Raw genomic sequence first — 19,398 nt, 5'->3', positions numbered from 1 at the left:
GGGGCTCGTGGCTATTAGTTGATCATATTGGCCACTGTGGGGGAGAAATGCCCCTGCTTTTTGAGAACTGCCAAGGTTAACTGAGAGGAGAAGTTGTGGATCCCAAACTTCAGGTAGGAAAACAGAGATGGTAGAGAAGTGCAACATCCAGGACTGGAGCTTTTGTAGTACAAAATACCTTGCAACATAGATAGATGATGGATGATGGCCTGAGAGGACAATGAGAGGAGTCCAAAGACAATGATACTCTCGTATAATCTGGCTGTGCTGTCACCAGGGGGGGCACGTAGTGTCCCTGCAGGTGCCTTGCACTTCAGTAATGCTCCAGCACAGCCTGCCCCAGGTGTGAATGGCTTGGGGATGAGCCTGGGAGAGTTTTTAGCAGAACACAGCCCTGACACACAGGAGGTATTTGACAACTCTTGCAAATCCTTTCTAAAACATTAGAGTAACATTTTTAAAGGTGATTAATACTATACTAATACTTTGAGATCAGGTGTGACTTAAATTTTGGGCAGCAATGGGGGAAAGCCATGCTGTGAGTGGAAAACCAGCTGCAAGGAGCTGGAGGTGCCTTAGGCAGAATTGAACCTGAGCACCATCAGTGCTGCCGCATTGCTCCCTGTGTGTCCATGCATTCTTTTATGGTCCCAGTGCCATTGTCAGAGCAGGTGTGAAGGAAAAGAAGAACAAGAAACAAAATTAAAGTAGCCATCCGTAACGGTTGATTCCATAACTGAAGCCCTTTTGTGTTCTGGTTAAGTAAGAATTTATTCTTCCTTTCTCCAGGACCTGCCTGGTGCTCAGGGGCTAATTGCTTTGTGTTCATCCCAGTTCCTGGACTGCATCCCAGCAGGTTCTGTGGCAGCCAAATCCTGATCTGTTTTTCCTCTCTGCTCCCTGCAGTGTGACGGGACTTGTTGGCGCTTGCGTGGTTTCCTACAGTTGTCTCCATGTTGTGACAAGGGAGACTCGTGCCGCCAGGTTTCCTCCCAGTGAAGAGCAAGGGCTGGTGGGACACTGTGCTGAGCTGGGGAGCCATAAGGAGAGCTGGGAGCATTGCTGCACCCTGCCTGTCTTGCCACCATATGGAGGACCATGGCTTTGCCCAAGTATGTGTAGGCACAGAGTGACTCCTGGCTGCTGCACAGGATCCCGGCACCAACTTCAAGCACACCACCCAGCATGCATATTAATGATCCCAGTTATCACCAAAAAAAAACCCCACAGGTTGCTGTGTAAATAACTGATTTTTAATCTGAATGGCCCAGCTTACATATTTCACCCAGCCCTGCTCAGCAGAACAGCTGGTGTTTACTGACTTCTCATTGCTTTTCCAAGCAACGTGGAAAGATGCTGTCTGCAGAGTCACAGCTGCCCCTGAGATAAGGAGAGCTCAGGTTTGCCTCTGCTCCAGACACTGCTCCTCCACATCCCGACAAGCCTTGGCAGCAGGGTGTGCCCAGCAGCACTTCTCCGCTGACATCTGGGGCTGATAAATGATGCCCCATCCACAAAAAGCATCCCCAGCTGCACAGTGAGCGCAGGGCAGAGCCCTCTGAGCCACAGTGTGCTCCAATCAGGGCTGCAGGAGGGTCAGCTGGGGTTGGTTAAGGATGGGGTTAGGGGGCAAGCGCATGCCCTTGGGAGGGGAGAGATGGCTCCTACCTACATCACTCAAGTGCAAACTTCCAAGCAGCAGCGCTGCCCCCACCCAACTGCTGGACTCTGACACAGTCAGAGGTGTTCTACCCCTTGACTGTCCCATGAGGAGTTGAGGCTGGCGGTGGGTGAAGGCTGTGCCTGATACAGCTGGGGATGGGAAGATCTCTCCACCTGGCACAGGCAGTAAGGATTTGCAATACTGTGCCATGAGAGAATGGTGAAAGGTGTCCATTCATAGCAGTTATTGCTGCTGGGTGTTGTATTTCTTCAAGAAAGAGTAATTTCCAAGTAATCCAAATAACTCTAGCTATCATTATGCTTCTGTCCACTTCTATATTTGCAGTTACAAATGCTTCCTTCTTTTCCTAGTGCCTCTGTAGGCTAACAGCAGAGCTACGATGAGCCAGGAATTATTCTCGTCATGGTATTTCCACTGCCCAAGAATGAGCATATGTTAAAGAAATCCAGTCCCTCTTTATTCCAGGGTTTAAATGGCCCCCTGAGGCACCAAACAGCCAACTCTGGCTTTACATGGGCTTGCATTGTGGCTGGCAGTGCTGATGCTGGCGGTACCTTCAGAAGCACTCACTGAATGTGAGGATGTGAGGAGACCCGATCCACCCTTTCCCCTAATTTTTCCTCCGTCTACCCATAATGGCCTTCATGCTGATGAAGGAGGGCTGGGCGCTGGTGGCCAGTGCCTATAGGATGGACATCGACAGCCCAGCTCCTCCATCACAGCTCTGATCTGCCTCTGCACCCTGCAGCACCTTGGGGTGCACACGTCCTGTGCAGTCACTGTGCTCTGCACAAGCACGGCTTCTCCTTGGTGTGACTAAAAGGCACACATCTCCCAGCCCTGCAGCACAGGTTTGATGGATGTCACACCAGCACACCCAGATGGGGCAGAGGATGATAACCCCCAGCTCTGCTGCTCCAGGACCTGAGCCATCAGATGAGGTCACCTCTGGCATAAGGATCCGAAAGCATTTACTTCTCCTTGACACTTCTCTCCAGGCTAGGAGAAGTCTCCTTTGTGGCTGGAGGAATGCAGGATCCCTGCCCTCCCTTGGGTTCAGACACAGGAGCTGGTAAGCACCATGTTTCACCGTGTTGTTATGATGTTTAATTAGTACTAGCCACCTTGACCTCTCATCCCACAGGGAAAACAAAGCTCCAAGGCCAGTGCTGAGCACTAGATGTGTGAACAGCTGGGCTGCATGCAGCTGTGCAGATCCTGGCCTCTGGGTGAGCACTGGGCACCTGATGTGAGCCCACGGAACACACCAGAGGGATTCCTTGCACTGTCATCCCCAAAGCCTCACTGTATTTCATATGGGACAGAGATTTATCTCTTCTGAGCATAGGGCTGAGGTTCTCCAATGGCATCACTGGAATGTATGATAAAGAAGCTGTACATTCACTGCCCCAATGACAGGTGCTTGCAGGATTGCAAAGGGGAAAATGAAATCAGCATTTTCAAAGTGCAGTGAGGAAACAAATGTTCTGCGTTCAGCATCTACAAGCAGTGGGTCATGTAAGTCAGTCGGGGTGCTTTGCAACAGCTCCCTCTGTGAACCCCCAGCGGGCTGCCAGCGCCCGGAGCGCCTCTCAGCCTTCGGGCCGAGCTGCAAACACGGGGCTCGGTTGCTCCCTGGCGGTGAACGGCTGCCTCGCTGCCTCCTGGCTGCCTTCCCCTCCCCGCCCCAGACGCTGTGTTTGCTTTCCCTGCCTCCCGCTGTTGAAAGGCGGCTGTGCTTTGTGTCAGTGTGGGGCACAGACCCGCACGGAGCAGACGGCACAGAAAACAGCCAGGTTAAATAAAGAGCTACTATTCCACTTAAAACACGCTCGGGTCAGAGGCCCAGGTGGAGACAGGCAGTACCTTGTTACCGTCCCCATCACATGCAGCTGCACTCCTGCTCCAGCACCAGCTGCTGGGGCTTCATCCTGCCCCACTCTGCCAGCAGTGCCATGTGCTCAGCCCTGTGCCTGAGAAATGTGGGCAGAGCCCTAAGTCCCTCATCTGGTGGGCACAAGAAGCCACAGCGCTGCTGATAGAAGGACCTCTGCTGACTGCTGCTCCTGGAGAGCACATGGATCATTTATGTCCCGTGGTGACACATCCATCACTCAGACAACATGGCCTCCTTCACTCAGCCACCTGGCCCGGTATGTGGCACAGCCCGGCACGTCCACAAGTCGCCGTGGGGCTCTGGGGATGTCAGCCAGCTTGGCACCAATGAGACTCTGCAGCTCTGTGTCTCCCAGCTCGGTGGCTGCAGCGAGGGCCAAGAGGAAGTAAGCTGCTGCGTCCTGTTCATCCTAACCGTAAAGAACAGAGTGTTAGGAAGTAGCTTAATGTGAGGTCACAGGGTATGAGGATGCTGGAGCACAGCCCAGTGGTTCCAGGCAGAACCCAGTGGCATTTGAGTGTCATGGTCTTCCATTGAGTGTTGTGGGCTTGAACTGAGTGAAACAGGCTCTGCACACTCAGTGCTAAGGGTCAGCACATTGCTTCCCAAACTACCTTTCCCTCTCAAAACCTGGAGATGCGAGCATTGTGTGTACTTATTCTTAAGCTGCAGATAGGCTTGGAGAGTCATGGCATGCAGCTGCCTACAAGGGTGGCTGCTCTGCAGACAGGTGTGGTTTTCCAGCTCCCCATCATAGAAGCATCCAGTTCCAACCCCTGCCAAGGGCTGGCTGCTCCTTGATCTGAGCACCTCCAGGGATGGGGCACCCACAGCTCTGGCCAGGGTCTCACACCCTCTGGGTGAAGAATTTCTTCCTAACTCTAACCTGAATTTCCCCTCTTGCAGTTTAAAGCCATTTCCCCTTGTTCTGTCACTGTTATACTGAGATCAAGATCTGAGAGCACAATGCTGCACCACAGAAAACAGTGTCCTACCTTCAGCTTGTGCAGGGTCAGGTTACCAAGGTGGCAATACACCTTGCAGTAGTACAGGGCTTCTCCAGAGCACTGCAGCATGGGGGGATGCAGGGCGAGTGTCTTCAGGTAGCAATCTTCAGCCATCTCATACATCTGCAGAAAATAGTAGACTGTAGCCAGGCGGTGGAATGCAACCAGCTCTTGCAATTGATCTCCTAGAAAAGAGTTGCTGATGTAGTCAGCCTGCAGCAGGCTCACAAATCATTCCCAGCCCAGCACACCGAGCTGCATTTGATCAACAGCCGTGGGGCAGCACAGATCTCTTCATAAGGAGACACTACAGTTGAAAAGAGTCCAGAGAAAACAAAGCCAAGGGCAGGGCTGCTGATAGCAGTGTGGGACAGGTTATCCAGGGAGTATATCATTCAAAAAGGAGATTTCGAAAGTGTTATGACAAGACTGGTTCCATCTCAGACATCTATACTGGCATTATGCTGGCCATTAGACCTACTTCTGCAGTGGAAAGAGATGGGTTTATTGGAACAGCTAGGGCAAAGAGGAACTGTTGAGTCCTGTGCCTTCATCAGACTTCCTGTACTCCAGTGTAGCAATAGCCCCTACTCTCCTGTGGGACTGTCACACAGCTTAAAAAGGGAAGTGGCCTTAAAGAGATGTTACCCTTAGGATAAGAATAGATCCGAAGGACTTATGAAAGCAGGAGTATCTTCCCTGCATGTGCATGTTGCTCCCACCCAAAAGCGAGACCACTCTGCCAGCAGCTCCATGGGTTTGCATCACTTACCCACCCTGATGCTCAGCCTGGCTGCCAGCGTGGCAAACTCCAGTGCCTTCTCATAGCCCTGCAGCCCGATCTGCAGCTCTGCCAGCTTATTGAACAGCCGCAGCTCTGTCTTAATGGCCTGTAGCTTCCTGGCCAAGGGCACTGCACCACCCTGGTGAGAGAACAGTGATTCTGGTGTGTTCCTGGAGGTATGATTACAGCACTGCCCACAGAATGGTGGCGGTGCAAAAAGAGATGAACTGAGCCCTTGGCAAAGCAGGTGGGCAATGGGGTGGCTGGGTTCTGGGCATCTCAGTTCCAACCCTTAAACATGAGTTTTATGTTCCCAAAGTATGGTCCTCAAAAGCTCCCATCTCAAGAGCCTTCCATCTCTGCCTTTCCTTAAATGCATGAAATTCTGGCTCTGAGCACATACCCAGAATGACCATCCCACATCTGAAGCTGTTGGGATTGGTAATGCACAGCCCCTCCTCCCATCCCTCCCTCTGGGGAGATCTGCAGCTATTGCAAAATGGGCCTGTGCTCTGAGATGTCTCCTGGCAAAGTTTTCATGCATGCACACTCAGAATGCCAGTGTCCCTCTCCATCTTCTGCCCTTGCCTCTCCATCCTGGCCACACACAGTGCTGTAGTTCCTCATGGTCATCACAGAGAAGGGACATAAGGAACAAGCTCAGAGGAATCAGTACCCTGTAAAACTCCACCGCTTGATCTCTGTGTCGGTTGCCATTAAAAAAGTTATCGCCTGCTTTTTCATAGAGATCCATGGCCAAGGAGAAGTTCTCAGCTTTCAGAGCAGTCTCAATAGCTGCCTAGAAGGAAAAGGAAATGGAGTGAGACTTGGAAACGGTCACACACTGACTTTGGAAAGGACACTCACACACTGACTTTGTAGTGATGAAGTAAATCACATCATCCTACACTTGAACCTCGGTGCTCCAAACAGCACAGATACATGAGCAGGTGTGTGAGACTGTCAGGCTGCATTTATAAGTGACATGTGAGAGTGGAGCCAGGAGCCATACATGTCCCTGTGCAGGGTCAGAGTGCCAGACTGACCAGTTGGGGCATCCCATGGAATCAGGATGAGAGTCAGGGAAGCTACAGCCTGCCTGGCTTGTCATTAGGGTGTGGTGGAGGCAACGTTGAGACTGACGAGGTGAAGAGACAACCAGGATGGAGAAAAGGTAGAGTCAGTGGGATGGGAGTGATGGCAGGTGTATGAGTTTCTGGGAAGAACAGATATTTGTGCCAATTATACATGCTGCCATGATGCCATCCTCCAGCCAGAGCATATTCTTTCCATCATTACAATCTGTCAGTGCCAATGACCATAACAGTTTAGTTGCCCAGTCACCAGTTCAGTAGTGCCTCTAGGGTAACAGAGTGAGGACCCAAAGCATCCCTTATGTGTGCTCAGACTGGTGCTTTTCTGGATACCCCAGCTCAGTGCAATGCCAGCAGACCCAGCCAGCCTTCTGCTCGGCTTTCTTTGGGCATGTGAAAGGATTTTGTATCTTTTAATAGAAGCTGCTCTTTGAATGATGGAGTCCTACATTTTTTTGTGGAAGCTTTTCCTCTTTGCAGCTCATCTGATAGAATAATGTTGGAGATGGAAAGAAGCCAGTAGCCTTCTGCTCCAAGAAGTCTTCAAGCACTTCCCTGGCACCTCAGCACTTATCTATGTGCATTTCAATGGGAACTCATCACCTGGCACTTTCTTTGACACCCTCGCATCACTTTCTGGCCCAGTGAATTCACAAACTTTCACCCAAGAATCTTCTAAAACCCATGTATGGAAGGAAAGTTAGGACATTTAATGCCAGATAGCACATGAGTGCTAAGGCAGCGGAGCTCCTTCCAGCAGCAGGTTTCTTATGCTCATGAGAAGAACTTTCCCTTCCAAGTTTCTGAGCCCCAAATGGCCCCTGCTGAGACACACAGTTGTGATGGGAATACAGCACCAGAGTGGGAATGGGACTGCTCCAGACACCTCCCTCATACCTGAAAGTACATATCCACCAGCTCATCTTCCTGCATGAGATAGTACAGCCTTCCTGCCTGCAGCCAGGCCTCTGCTGCCTTGCCACTCTCCTCGAGGTCAATGAAGATCCTCAGACTCTGTTTGGTGCAGTCCAGTGACTGTCTCAAAGCCCTGTGATGGTAAGAGGTAAGAAAACACTTAGAGGAAGAGGAATCACAGGATGCCAGCAAACAGCTGCAGAGCTGCCACCACACCTTCACTTCCCAGCCACTGTCTGGCACACAGAGCCAAATCTATGGCTGTTCATCCCTTGGTGCTGGCAGAAGGTCAGTTCTGTGCCACACATGCAAGGCCAGCTGTCTCCTTCTCAACCCGTGTCACCAGAGGACAAAGGGCAGGCAGCAGGATGAGGTGTTAGGTTGGACATGCTGCCTGCAGAAGGTGGCTGCAGCCAGGGTTGGGGACAGTGCCCAGGGCATGTTTGCTTGCTTGGTATCTTGCTTGAAACTGTGCTCCAGCTGTCCTTCCAGGGACCTGGGTGCTTTGTGAACTGAAATAGCACCGCTCACATGACAGGCGTCTGCTTCCTAAATTCCTTCCCTCTGAACTCACAGTGACCCAGTGCAGGAAGGTGAACATCCAATTAGTGACAGCCTCTGCCCACTTATCTTTCTGGGACACAGAATCTAGCCATCCACTATTTGACATACCTGCCTTGAAAAACTGAAGAAAGCCTGTGGTTGACCCACATCTTCCTCTTTCCTCCTGCCTAAACTAATCCATCACCTGCATGTGTCAAACAGGAGATTGAAAGGTGAGCTGATACAAGGTCTGAAGTATATCCCCAGTGAAAATATTCCAGCAGCAATAGGAAGGGCAGGCTCAGAGGCTGGAGGCTGAAGCCAGGGTTATTTAAATAACAGATAAGGAGTCTATTTTTACTAGTGAACAGTAATTAATCACTGGGATAAGCCTCCAAAGGAAATGATGAATTCCCTGTCACTAGGTCCCCTCTGAAGAAGACTGGAGGTCTCTCTGGAAAGCTATGTTTGGCCATCCCCCAGTTTTATCCCAGCTAGCAGCACAGCATTTGCTGGCTGTCCCTGTGATCTGGCTGACATTCAGCTGTTCCTGCAGCACACAGGGACAGCTCCCAGATCTCAGCCACTCAGCACCCACCACCTATGAACACCCCACCTCCCTGCAGGGCCTCTGCTGCAAACACGATGGAAAAGGCACTGCTCTTGAATGGATGAGCATAGACTCCTCTCTAACAGCATCTGCACAAGAAGCAGCCAAGCTCAGGACTTACTCAGGGGTGCCCAAAGCCTGGTAGAGCTGGCTGAGGGTCTGCCGGACATTGCCTTCCAGCTCTCTATCCTGGAGTTTCTGTGCCAAGGAGACCCGGTGCTCATGGTAGGTAATGCAGGCCTGGAGGCTGGGGCACACTTGGCTGTAGAAATGGCAGAGAGCCTCAGTGATGTGAAGCTGACCTGCATGGTAGAGAGAAGGGAAAGGGACAGCTCAAAGGGCTGTGTTAGGGATCTAACAGGGTGCTGCACTGAGGCGAGCACTGCCCCATCCCTGCCAGCAAAACTGTACTCACTCCTCATATTTTGCCACTTCAGGGCAAAAACCAGAGCAAGTTCATAGCAGAGTTTGCCATCTTCCATCCTCCGCTTGCTGATCATGGCCTGTGCCAGCCACAGCAGCACATGCACCAACTCCAGCTCCAGCTCCTCGCTGCCCTGCAGCTCAGCATACAGCTGGGAAGCCTGCAGCAGGTAGAGCTCAGACAGCTGACTCGCCCCACGTGACTGGCTCAGCTGCCCCAGGTTGGCCAGAGCAATAGCCTGGTTCCTCTTGTTCCCAGTTTCCTTGGCTTTGTGCAGTGCCTGGAGGTAGTTCTCTGCGGCCTTCTGTACCTGCCCTGCTCCTTTAAGGGCAATGGCAAGGAGGTTGTGCACCACTCCACCCTGCGTCACACTGTCAGTCCCGTGCAGGGAGTGTAAGAGCTGCCCCATGATGTCTGCTGCTGGGCCTGGCTGGCTGCTCAGAAGGTACATCCACCCCAGAGAGAGGGAGGACTCGAAAGCCTCCTCCTCGCCTATCAGCCTGCTGAAGGCCACAGCCCGGGCTGCATAGCACACCGCCCCATCCAGCACACCATGCTGGAGGTACAGCCGGGACAAAACAGTGCACAGACTCCTCTGAGTGGTCACTGCTCTGCCCTCACAGGAGAAGTGCAGTGCCTGCTTGAGGTAGGAACACGCCAGAGCTGGGATGCTGCTCCTCTCCAGCTGGTTTCCCAGGAGCTTGGATGTATTTTGGAGGATGAAGCCAGCTTTCCAAATGGGGGTTGGTGCCCCTTTGATACCACTGGGAACAAAAGACCTGGCAGAGGCAAGCGCAATGCTTGGCAAGCACTTCTTGTCATACAAATAGCTCAGGATGGGGGTGGCATCCAGTGGCACAGCTCTAGTGTCCTGGCTGAATGAGGTGGTGCAGAGACACTGAAGATGCTCAATAAAGGGCAGCACTTCATCATTTTTTCCCAGCTGGAGGAAGAGCTTGACAATAAGGAAGCAGACCCGTGCTTCCAGAGGAGCGTTCCCCACAGCAATGGCCTCTCTTAGGATGTACATCATCACCCTCAGCTCATGCTCAGAGCTGAAGGAGCGGCTGGGCAAGCAGACAAGCAAGGCCACCATTTTTCCCAGCAAAGAGGAGAACTTGTTTTTCATGTTCTGTTTCAGGTAGATGGAAGCAAGGTTCACGTGCAAGGCAGCCAGCAGGGGCAGGTCCTCAAGGCCCCTGTCCAGGATGCTCATGGCTTCCTCAAAATAGACTCGAGCCTGGGAGAACTTGACTTTTTTCATACAGAGCTTACCCAAGAGAAAACAGAGCCTGACATGGGCCCAAACTGAATGAGTCCTCTTTGCCCAGTTCCTGGATGTCTCGAGGTACAAGACCAGTTCATCCTCATCAGAGAAACCATAAAAAGTGGAGTTGAGAAAGGAGAAGCTGAGATCATAAAGGCTTTGAAAACAGGGCATATAACTGTCTTGGTTAAGGAAGGTCAGTATAGGTTCAAAGACATCAGCATCTTCCATGTGTCCAGCATTCAGGTCAATGAAGAACTTGGGATCATCAAAATCATTCAGCTTGTCCAGGAGAACATCTTCCCATGTAGCAGGGGCTGACTCACTCGCTGGGCTGGACTGCTCTGAGGTGCTAGCTGTGACCAAGCTGTTTATCTCCTCCCAGGACTGGAGTAGCTGGGTGTCCTTACAGCCACGGAGAACAGCTTCTGGAATGGGACAGACAAATGACAGTAGGTGTTTCTCCATGTCAGAATTCACTCTCTGGCATCACTGTAAAGGCATTCTCCATGCACTCACCTGATGGCGCTTTCGGGAACATGGCTGTGGGTTCAAAACCAGCTACACAAAGAGACAAAACAAACAGCCCATAGGCTTGATTAGTGTCAGAATGCACACAAAGCACTCAAACCTACTAAGCCTAAGATCCATGTCTGAGAGAGCAGGATCACTTCTGGCCACAAACACCATATGAAGCTGCAGTTTCAGCCCCTCTATATTCTGGAGTTTGGCTTAGTGCACAACCATGGAGAAAAGGCAGAGAGAAACTAGCTGTGCTTTCCATGGGAGCAATGGAACTATGTAAGGGGAGGGAACTCACCCAGGCGGTACACAGAGGTGATGTCAGTGCGTGCCAGCTCTCTGAGGAGGGTGGCAAAGTGCTGCTCACCACCATTGCAGGGGATGCTCAGGAGGGGCAAGTTTTCTTCTTCGCTCAGAAACACCAGTCCTTTTTCCCTAGGTTGAGATATATAACATGGAAAAGCAGTCAGTGTCTCTGCTGTTTTGTAGTGTCAGAGAAAACTGCCTGAGATTCATCTTGAGTGAACCTGACCCAGGAAAGCCCAACAGATGCAAACAGACCTAGCAACAGCTTAAGAACCCCATTCTCCCATATGCAGTCTTGGAGGAGAAGCCTTTTTGGATGTGTATTGAACTGGAGGTGTCTTTAAGCCAGAAACAAAGACAGCTGCTGGGTCCTAAGAGTGCGGTTGCCAGCCATGCTCCTCAGATAGCCCTTGTCCCTGTCCCTACCCTGGCATTCAGTTCTGTTCAGCGAGCAACCGTGCCAGTTGCTGCACCCCACAGAAGGCAAAGGGGCAGAAGGAAGCAAAGAAAAATACTGTTTTCTGAGCAATGCTCAGAGCCCTTTCCCTTGCCAGACTCACAGCCCCTCAGAGAAAAGCTAAGACAAGAACATTTCTATTTGAAACAGTGAAGCCAGCTCATCTGGTACATAGATGTCCTGGGCTGCCTCAGCCAGCTCTAACCCAGAGCCAGACCTGTTCCCCTCCAAGAATCACCTGAAGCAAGTGAAATATGATGGGTTTATCTGGGCACAGACTCCTGCTGCGTGTTGGCAGAAAAGCCTGGCTTAGGCTTCTGTATGGACCTCACATGGATCCTCCACAAAGTCCTTGCAAAGCAAACTACCAGCCCTGGACCCTCTCATAGCCTTGAGCTGGGACTTGGAGTTGACCCTTCCTTTCCACCCAACTTGAAATTCAGATAGTAGCAGTAAACTTACAGAGGTTCACAAGCCTCAGCGTTTACGGATCGCACTGGGACAAAGCCGATGTTACCATTGCTTAGAGATTTGCCCACAAACCACGGGAGTCCTGGAAGGAGGAAGCCGATGACTTCTATGCTGTCTCCCTTGGAGAAGCTCAGTTCATCCCGTGCTGCTCCTCTGTGGTCCACCATGGCTGTGCATTTGCCTTTGACTGGCAAACAAAGGCAAACAACAGCATTTCATTGTGAGGTTCACCGTTACAACTTCCTTGCTAGAAAAGACTTAGGTGAGGAGAGCATGTCAGCTTGAGAAGACTGCCTCTCTGTTCCCCAAGATTTGTTGTGCTCTCAGATTCAGAACTCTGCAGTTTCTTCATGAGAAAAAAGACATTTTGATAAAATATACAGGAGGAATGGGTAAAATCCCACAAAGCCGAAGAGTGAAACTGCTGGGAGCTGCACTATTGAAGGCAGCTGGAAAAATGAAGTTACTGTAGTTTCACAGGAGATTTACTGTCTCAACTTTCTGCTAGGAGCAAAATCCTTAACAGTGCAAATGTCCAGGAGAATGTGAGGATGCAACTCTCCTCTGCAGCACCTCACAACAGAGTGCTATTGGCAGATCAAGAGATGGACCCTTTGCATTTTGGACCAAACCCAGGTCTTCAAGAGTCATGCCCATCGCTGGGAAGGGCAGCCACCCTACATGGTTATCACTCACCAATCAGCTGGGAGGTTGTCCCACTGATCAACTGGGAGGTACCAAAACTCATGGTGTAATTCTTCAGGAACCATCTGCAAGGCAAAAGGGAACCTTGTTGGTCCTCTCCAAACAGCCCTCAGGGCACCCCCAAGGGACAGCTCACACAAGCCAGGCAGATGGACAGCCCAGCCAATCCAGCCATGCCTTGCAATGGTGATGTGGGGCACAGAGGGCAGCTTGCACCTCCCATGTGCAGCTTTACACCTTCTGGAAAGTGTAGGATGATTTTGCCAGAGGACTTCACCGTATAAGATCTGTGCATATCTTTGTGACTCAGATACAAGTGCAATATCAGGCCACATTTTGACTGGCATTCCTATGATCTGGGATGTTGTTTTGTTGTCACAGGTAATCCTATGTATGACCTAAATCAATACTACACAAGAATGATACCAGAACTACATCCTTGCTGTATCCCAATAATGGAACCTGAACTGATTCCAGTCATCTTGATGCATATTCTCACACAGTTATAGGACCCAATGTAAGAGCAGCTCCTCGCTACTGATTTGGTGTTAGCTGGTGCATTGGGAATGGATCTTGGCTTGAACACCATCAATTGCCTGTCCACTTACTGGTAGAATGGGTGAGGTACTGGCTCTAGGGCAGACACAGATACCAGGCCTCGCTGGCCTGACAGCAAAGACATCGCTTCCCATTTGGATTCCTCTCCAATGTTCTTCACGTGGACAAGCTCATTCCTGCAGAGCTGCAGGCCTTCCTGTCCCTCTCCCTCTGGCTGGCACACACCAGGCACTGCTCTGGAATAAAAGTGACCTGTGGATAGAAAGAGTCATGGCCAGATCAGTGGCACTGGCACAAGGCAGAGCCCAGAAGAGGGCTATACCGCAGCCTTGAAACCCCTCCTCACCTTCCTGGAGCAGCAGACCCAGATATATGGTGGCCAAGCGATTTTCATCCATGGACACTCTGACCTCTGTGTCCTCCACCAGAGCACAGTTCAGCCAGTACTCCTGCTCAAAGAGAAGCTGCTCCAAGCAGTGGCCTACATAGCCTAAAAGCAGGGGGAAAGCAGTGTCAGCACCCTGCTTTGCTGGGCTGCACGAACTGCTCTTCGGGTGTCTCCCAGTCTGCTATTTGCAACAGAGGTGCAATAGAGGAATTACAACCTCCCAGATCTTTGTTACAGATCCAGAGAGTTGCTTTGTGAATCTGTACATGAATACCAAGGCCTTCTGATTGACATTCCTTCCTCTTTAAACTCTTCTCTCTGGTACATTACATTTATGGGTTGTCACAGAATACCTTCTCCAAAAAGGCTCTTCACACTGTTTGGATCACCCCCGACCTTGAAAACGTTACCTAAAGTTAGATATGTGGAAAACTTCCAGACTTCTTCCAGGGTTTTGAAGGTGAGGAGGAACCGATCTTCCTGTGCCTGTATGCACAGCAGCCTGGCTGACAGCTCCTGCATGGAAACAAAGCAAGACTGAAGGGCTGGGAGTCATACATGGGGTCTCCTTTGGCAGCGTAGCAAGAAAATGAGACCCCAGGGTGCAGGAGCACATGCTGGGGAACTTCCCAGTGTGTTGGGTGTCCCATCACACATCCATCCCACCAGGCCAGGAGCCCCTCAGTTCTGTGCTCTGTTCCTACCTTGAATAGAGCACAGACATCTCTGTCGTCATTCTCCAAGGCCCACAGCTTCCTTCTGGCTGCTTCCTGCAGCTGGGCATTGGGGCACCGTGAGGAGCGGCTCTCAATGGAGAAGAAGAGTGAGATCTCTTGAAAAGGAAACATGCAGGGTTAGAGGGCAGGAGGAGTTCCATGCAACACCAGAGCATCACCAGAGCTCAGCCTTAGGAAGCATGATCCAATCCCATCCTCCTCATCCAGACACACAGATGAGGAACTCGAGGGGTGACAGTGCTTGGTTGCCATAGTGCCAGGCTGCATTAAGTTGCAGGAGATATTGGTAATGCTGAAGGCAGCACCTTACCTGGTGGAAAGCCTTCCCCAGCTGCCAGCAGCACTGAAGAGGGGTCTGGGGTTCCTTCCACTGCCTCAGCTGGGCTGCTTGGCTCTGATGTGCCTGCCTTGCCTACACAAGGACACAGAAGAGCCACTGTCAGGTTTTGTGGTGATTTCTGGGACTTAATGCCTAAACACAACACCCAAAAGCGGAGTCCATGGGCCACGCTGCATGTCTGGCTGGGGAACTGCATAAATCCAGCTTCACCCTAAAATGATGCTCTATGGGCAGGTCCTCCCAGGGCAGATCTGGGAGCACAGTGATCCCATGGCAGAGAGGTTTTTTGAAGATCTCTCCTGGCCAAGGACTTACAGACTCTTTGCTCATCAGTCTGACAGTCAAAATGTATTTTCTCCCCTGCCTGCTCTGGTTGCTATCTGAAATCCAAGCTGTTTTTTCTCTGCTTCACACGTCATCAACTGTTGCCACAGAGGATTCAGGATAGGAAACTTTAGCTGGTATTTATGTTAATGATGGCTGCAGCACATAAAAATCCAGCTCACCCTTCTGCAGCTGTATTGGCTGTGGAGGGGTAACAAGATTGAAAAGCAGTTATTGTCAGCAATTGGATAGAAGTCACTAGACAAACGTACCCAGAGATCTGAACCAGGCCATGGTTAGTGGGCAATATCGGTGGTTGGGGGACAGCTGGATTAGATGATCTTAGAGGTCTTTTCCAACCTTAATGATTCTATGATTCTATCTGGAGCTGGAACAGTATAGTGGCTTTTCTAAACCACTCTTGTCACTGTAACATATTCTATAGTCATTATGTAGCCAGCTTTGCTAGGCAGTCAAATAAACTGTTATTTCCACAAAGAGTTATAATCCTTACATATAGTCAGCAGCAAAGAATGGCCCAAGGCCGGACATGCGATTAATGGGCTTTTCTTTGAAAGAAAAGCCTCTACATTTCTCAACAGCAAATATGAGTGCTCTTAACAAAGGACTTCATCCAGGAACTCCTTCCCCCCCCCAACCCCACCCTTGCATGGGGAAACAGAGGCTGGGAAGCAAAAGGAGCCGGAGGCAGAACTGAAACAGAGTGCCTGCTGCCAGGGCTGGGCTGCAACTCCTTCCCACGTCCCTCCCTTCCCCTCCACCCCACAGCCCAGCAGACCCTCAGCACGGTGTTCCCTTCCCAAGGACAGATACCTGATGCCATGGTCTTCTCCCACCACCATCGTCCCTGGTGCTCGGCTGTGCTGTGCTGCAGATGGTCCCAGTGTGGTGGGAGCAGGGGTGAGCGGGGGCAGCAGGACTCACACTCCTCAGCTGTGGAAGAGGGGCGGTGGGGAAAGGCACTCAGAGCCCTGATGGGATGCTCCCAGCCTAAGGGCTCTCCTGGCATCTCAGGGGCAGCTAAGGTGAAGGAGGGGGCAAGTGGGGCACTGCTCATGCTGGCGCTGCCAGCAGTGTGACCAGGCATGCTGGGGTTCCTCACTGGGCAGGCCAAATGGACAGAGTAAGGGCTCCCATGGGTGAGAGGAGAAGTGTGTTTGCTCCCAGCAGTGCTGGCTGCTGCTTCAGTGTTTATTTTCATTCAGGCCCAGCTCAGAAAGGGAACTAGCGAATTTTTGGAGAGACCAATTGAAACTGCTGGTAGAGAGTTGTTCCTAATTGTGCTAGTGACTCATTTACCTCCCCAGTACTGAAATATTTTGTAACGTGGGGCAGGAAGCAGCCCCAGCCCTGAGCTAAGAGTAGTTCCAGGCTTTCCAAGCCCTCTCCTGGCACTCACTGGCTCTCCCTGCATTGCCGCCCTCCTGCAGCACCCCAAGGCCCTGCAAGCCTTCCAAGCAAAGGAAGCCAGCACTCAGCAATGAGACCTCCCCAGCAGCACCATCAGCACGACACCCATATGTCCCACAGCCCCATTTGAACAGAGCAGGGCTCTGACCTCCCAATGGATAGCTTACCTGTACACCCCAGGGCCAGGTCCTGGTGCCAAGGGGCCCCCAAGCAGCAGCCCATGTGTCCAGCATTGCCACCAGCCCCAAGCCGGCAGGCTGCTGCTATGCTGCCGGAGGAAGCAAGCCTCTCACTGCTGACCCCACTGCAGCTCAGCCTGGCCACAATGCACAATGGGCTTTCAGAGCGGGCCCTGTGTGCCGGCAAGGCGGGGGCCGGGCACATCCCACCAGCCAGCATCACTGCCCCACTGTTGCCCTGGGCTGTGCTCTCGCCCTCGCCTTTGGGTGCCTGTCACCAGGCCCACGTGGCACATTCCTCTCATTCCTCCTGCTGGAGAACCAAGCTTCAGCCTGGCCTCTTGGGAGATCTGCAGCCCCCAGTCCAAAGCAATCTGCTTCCAGTGCTGCTGCAAGCACCCCTCACCTGCTGGCACCACCTCCGGCACCTTCCATCTGCTCCTGCATTGCCTTCAGCTCTGTGGGCAGAGCAATGGCCCAGCGAGCTGCCCGTCTCCACAGCACAAAGAGCCAACTCACTTGGGGCTGGTGGGACTCATCTGTGGATCAGCAGAGCTGTCTGAACCCCAGCATGAGCCCAGGAGGGATGATCTGGCGACCACAGACTCTCTGGGCTGCCCGTGGTAGATTCTGGCTCTCTTGTTGTTCGTTAACACTGACCTTCACCCGGCTACAGCAGCAGGACCCGCTGGGTGGCCTCAGTGCGCTATGGGCTGCAGAGCAGTGCACAGCATCCCTGGGAAAGGTCAACACAGACCCTGCATGAAAGAAAACACCACAAAAGAAAATCTTGGGAGATAAGTCACAGGCAGAGAAACCCTCTAGATATGCACTTTTCCTTTAGGAATGGGCTGATTGCCACCACAGCAGTGCCCTTCTTGCCATGAAGCACTGCTGGCACTCCCAGACACCCAAACACTGGGGCTGCCGACCACCCCTCTCACCCTCCCTGCTTGCAGCCCTTAGTGTGAGAGTGGAAAGCACCACTGTTATTTCCCAGCATGCCAACACTGAACTGATCCTTCCAATGCAGAGGAGGACAGGCGCGAAGGTGAGCTGCTGGGACACGCTCTGCCCCTGGCAAGGAGGCTGCCTGCTCCCCTTGCACCACGTCCCAGGAAGCTCCACATTTAGAAAACTCCTGCAGTCGTCCTAGAGACGAGCTGACAGTGTGAGGGCTGGAGGAGGAACTGAGCTCCCAGCAAGGCTCCCCGAGTGCCCAGGTTCTACATGCACATCCCAGGTCTGTGTGATGCCAGGCACAGCTTTGCAGTGAGGTGCTGCTGGTTTGGGGCTGCAACAAGGCACCTCTTTTCTAGCAGCCTTGCTGCTTCACGCAGGATGCTGTTTGTTTTAGCAATATCTATTTATAAATTACTGTCAAGTCCTTCTGCACAGAGGATGGTGCTCGAACAAAGATGTCCTCATTTGTTGTTTTGAAATCTCTGTGCTTTTAAGTTTATCTAAACAACCTAAGGACCAAACCCACCCCTCTACAGGTAAAGGTAAACCTCATGTTTGACCTGGAATGTAATTTTCCTTTTGGCTACCAGCCCAAACCGCTCCCATTGCACTCTCCTGTGTGCCTCAATAGCACCAGGACTCATGCACAGCCCTCAATGCAATCCCAGCCTCCCATGTTAGTAGAGGCTGCAGAGCAATGCTGTGGGATCCCATCTGGTACGGCCCATTGCTGACCCCAAGGCCCTCCCCTCTCTGTGCAGCCCCAGCAAGTGATGCTGCCAGCTGTGTGTCCCTTCCAGGGCACTGAGTGAGACGTGGGTGCTGCCCAGCACCGCTCACCCAGAGATGCAGCACTGCCAGTCTCTGGGGCTGTTTGACAGCTGCACCCTCCTGGCACCAAATACACTTTGCTAACCAAATACACTCTGCTAGATCCAGAGACTGCTGGTACAATTTCTCCTTTCATTCTCCTATTGGTTCCTGCATAGGAAAGACCTCAGACAAGCCTATTCCTCTCTAGTATGCTCATAACCCCTGAACCTCAGCTAACTACCTGAACCTCAAACTCCAGTGGGACTAATAATCCCAATATGGATCTTTGCTGCTGTGCTCCCTCACCGAGCTTCTCCAGGCACCTGCAAGAACTGCTTCCCAGCCATGTTTGCTCAGCTGGGTCTGGCCAGCACCCAAACAGCTAGGTATGGCTGTCCTGCCCCATCCTGCCCCATACTGACCTGATCTGCAGGGCCCCACAGCGTGTCCTCCTCGCAGAACCTCAGCTCCCACCTCTCCATTCAGGTCCCCGTGTGTGCTCAGAGGTGCAGACGTGCCCGTGAGTGTGCCCAGCGCCGCCACTCCCTCACATGGGGAAAGGAATTTCTTCCCAGAGCCACTTATCATCTCGGGAGCCTCTGTTTCCCAGCAGAGCAGAGGTCAGCACACTGCCCTGCCATAATCCGCCCAGCATGCCGGTTGGGTGCGGGCTCTGGGGGGAGCCCCACTGCTAATCCCATGGCACATAGAAAACAACAGAAGGGTTAACAATCTCTTCCAACATTCCCGTTTCCTTTGGGGAGCACGCAGAATTTGACCATTCCGTGGCAGGTTCAAAATGAAGCCTCCCTGCTTCTCGCTTCGTGCTCTAAAAGCGAACCTGAAAGAAAAAGGAAATCAGCCCCAGCCTGACGGCAGCAGGGACAAAGCAAACAAACGCGATGGAGCATTTTGTTTCAGGTCAAACAAACTTCTTCTTCCGTGGTTTTGATGCTCGATGCCAGGCAGAGCTGTACTT

General features: G+C 51.9%; 1 protein-coding gene across 1 annotated transcript; it reads right to left on the bottom strand.

Annotated features, from left to right (window-relative positions):
- Positions 1–387: 387 nt before the first annotated feature.
- Positions 388–17,090, bottom strand: SH3TC2 (SH3 domain and tetratricopeptide repeats 2). Its single transcript, XM_072348576.1, has 19 exons — positions 17,050–17,090; positions 16,632–16,780; positions 15,868–15,987; positions 14,680–14,781; positions 14,337–14,464; positions 14,043–14,148; positions 13,591–13,734; positions 13,295–13,496; positions 12,678–12,751; positions 11,973–12,168; positions 11,046–11,182; positions 10,745–10,786; positions 8,950–10,653; positions 8,656–8,836; positions 7,364–7,514; positions 6,049–6,171; positions 5,361–5,511; positions 4,577–4,773; positions 388–3,990 (listed from the first exon to the last, which is right to left on the bottom strand). The coding sequence occupies exons 1-19, from the start codon at positions 17,088–17,090 to the stop codon at positions 3,799–3,801; spliced, it is 4,140 nt and encodes a 1,379-aa protein (XP_072204677.1). The 3' UTR covers positions 388–3,798.
- Positions 17,091–19,398: the final 2,308 nt, after the last annotated feature.

This window comes from Excalfactoria chinensis, chromosome 13, assembly GCF_039878825.1.
Source record: "Excalfactoria chinensis isolate bCotChi1 chromosome 13, bCotChi1.hap2, whole genome shotgun sequence".
NCBI lineage: Eukaryota > Metazoa > Chordata > Aves > Galliformes > Phasianidae > Excalfactoria > Excalfactoria chinensis.
The sequence above is the reverse complement of the archived record's forward strand: the minus strand, read 5'-3'. Positions and strand labels throughout refer to the sequence as shown.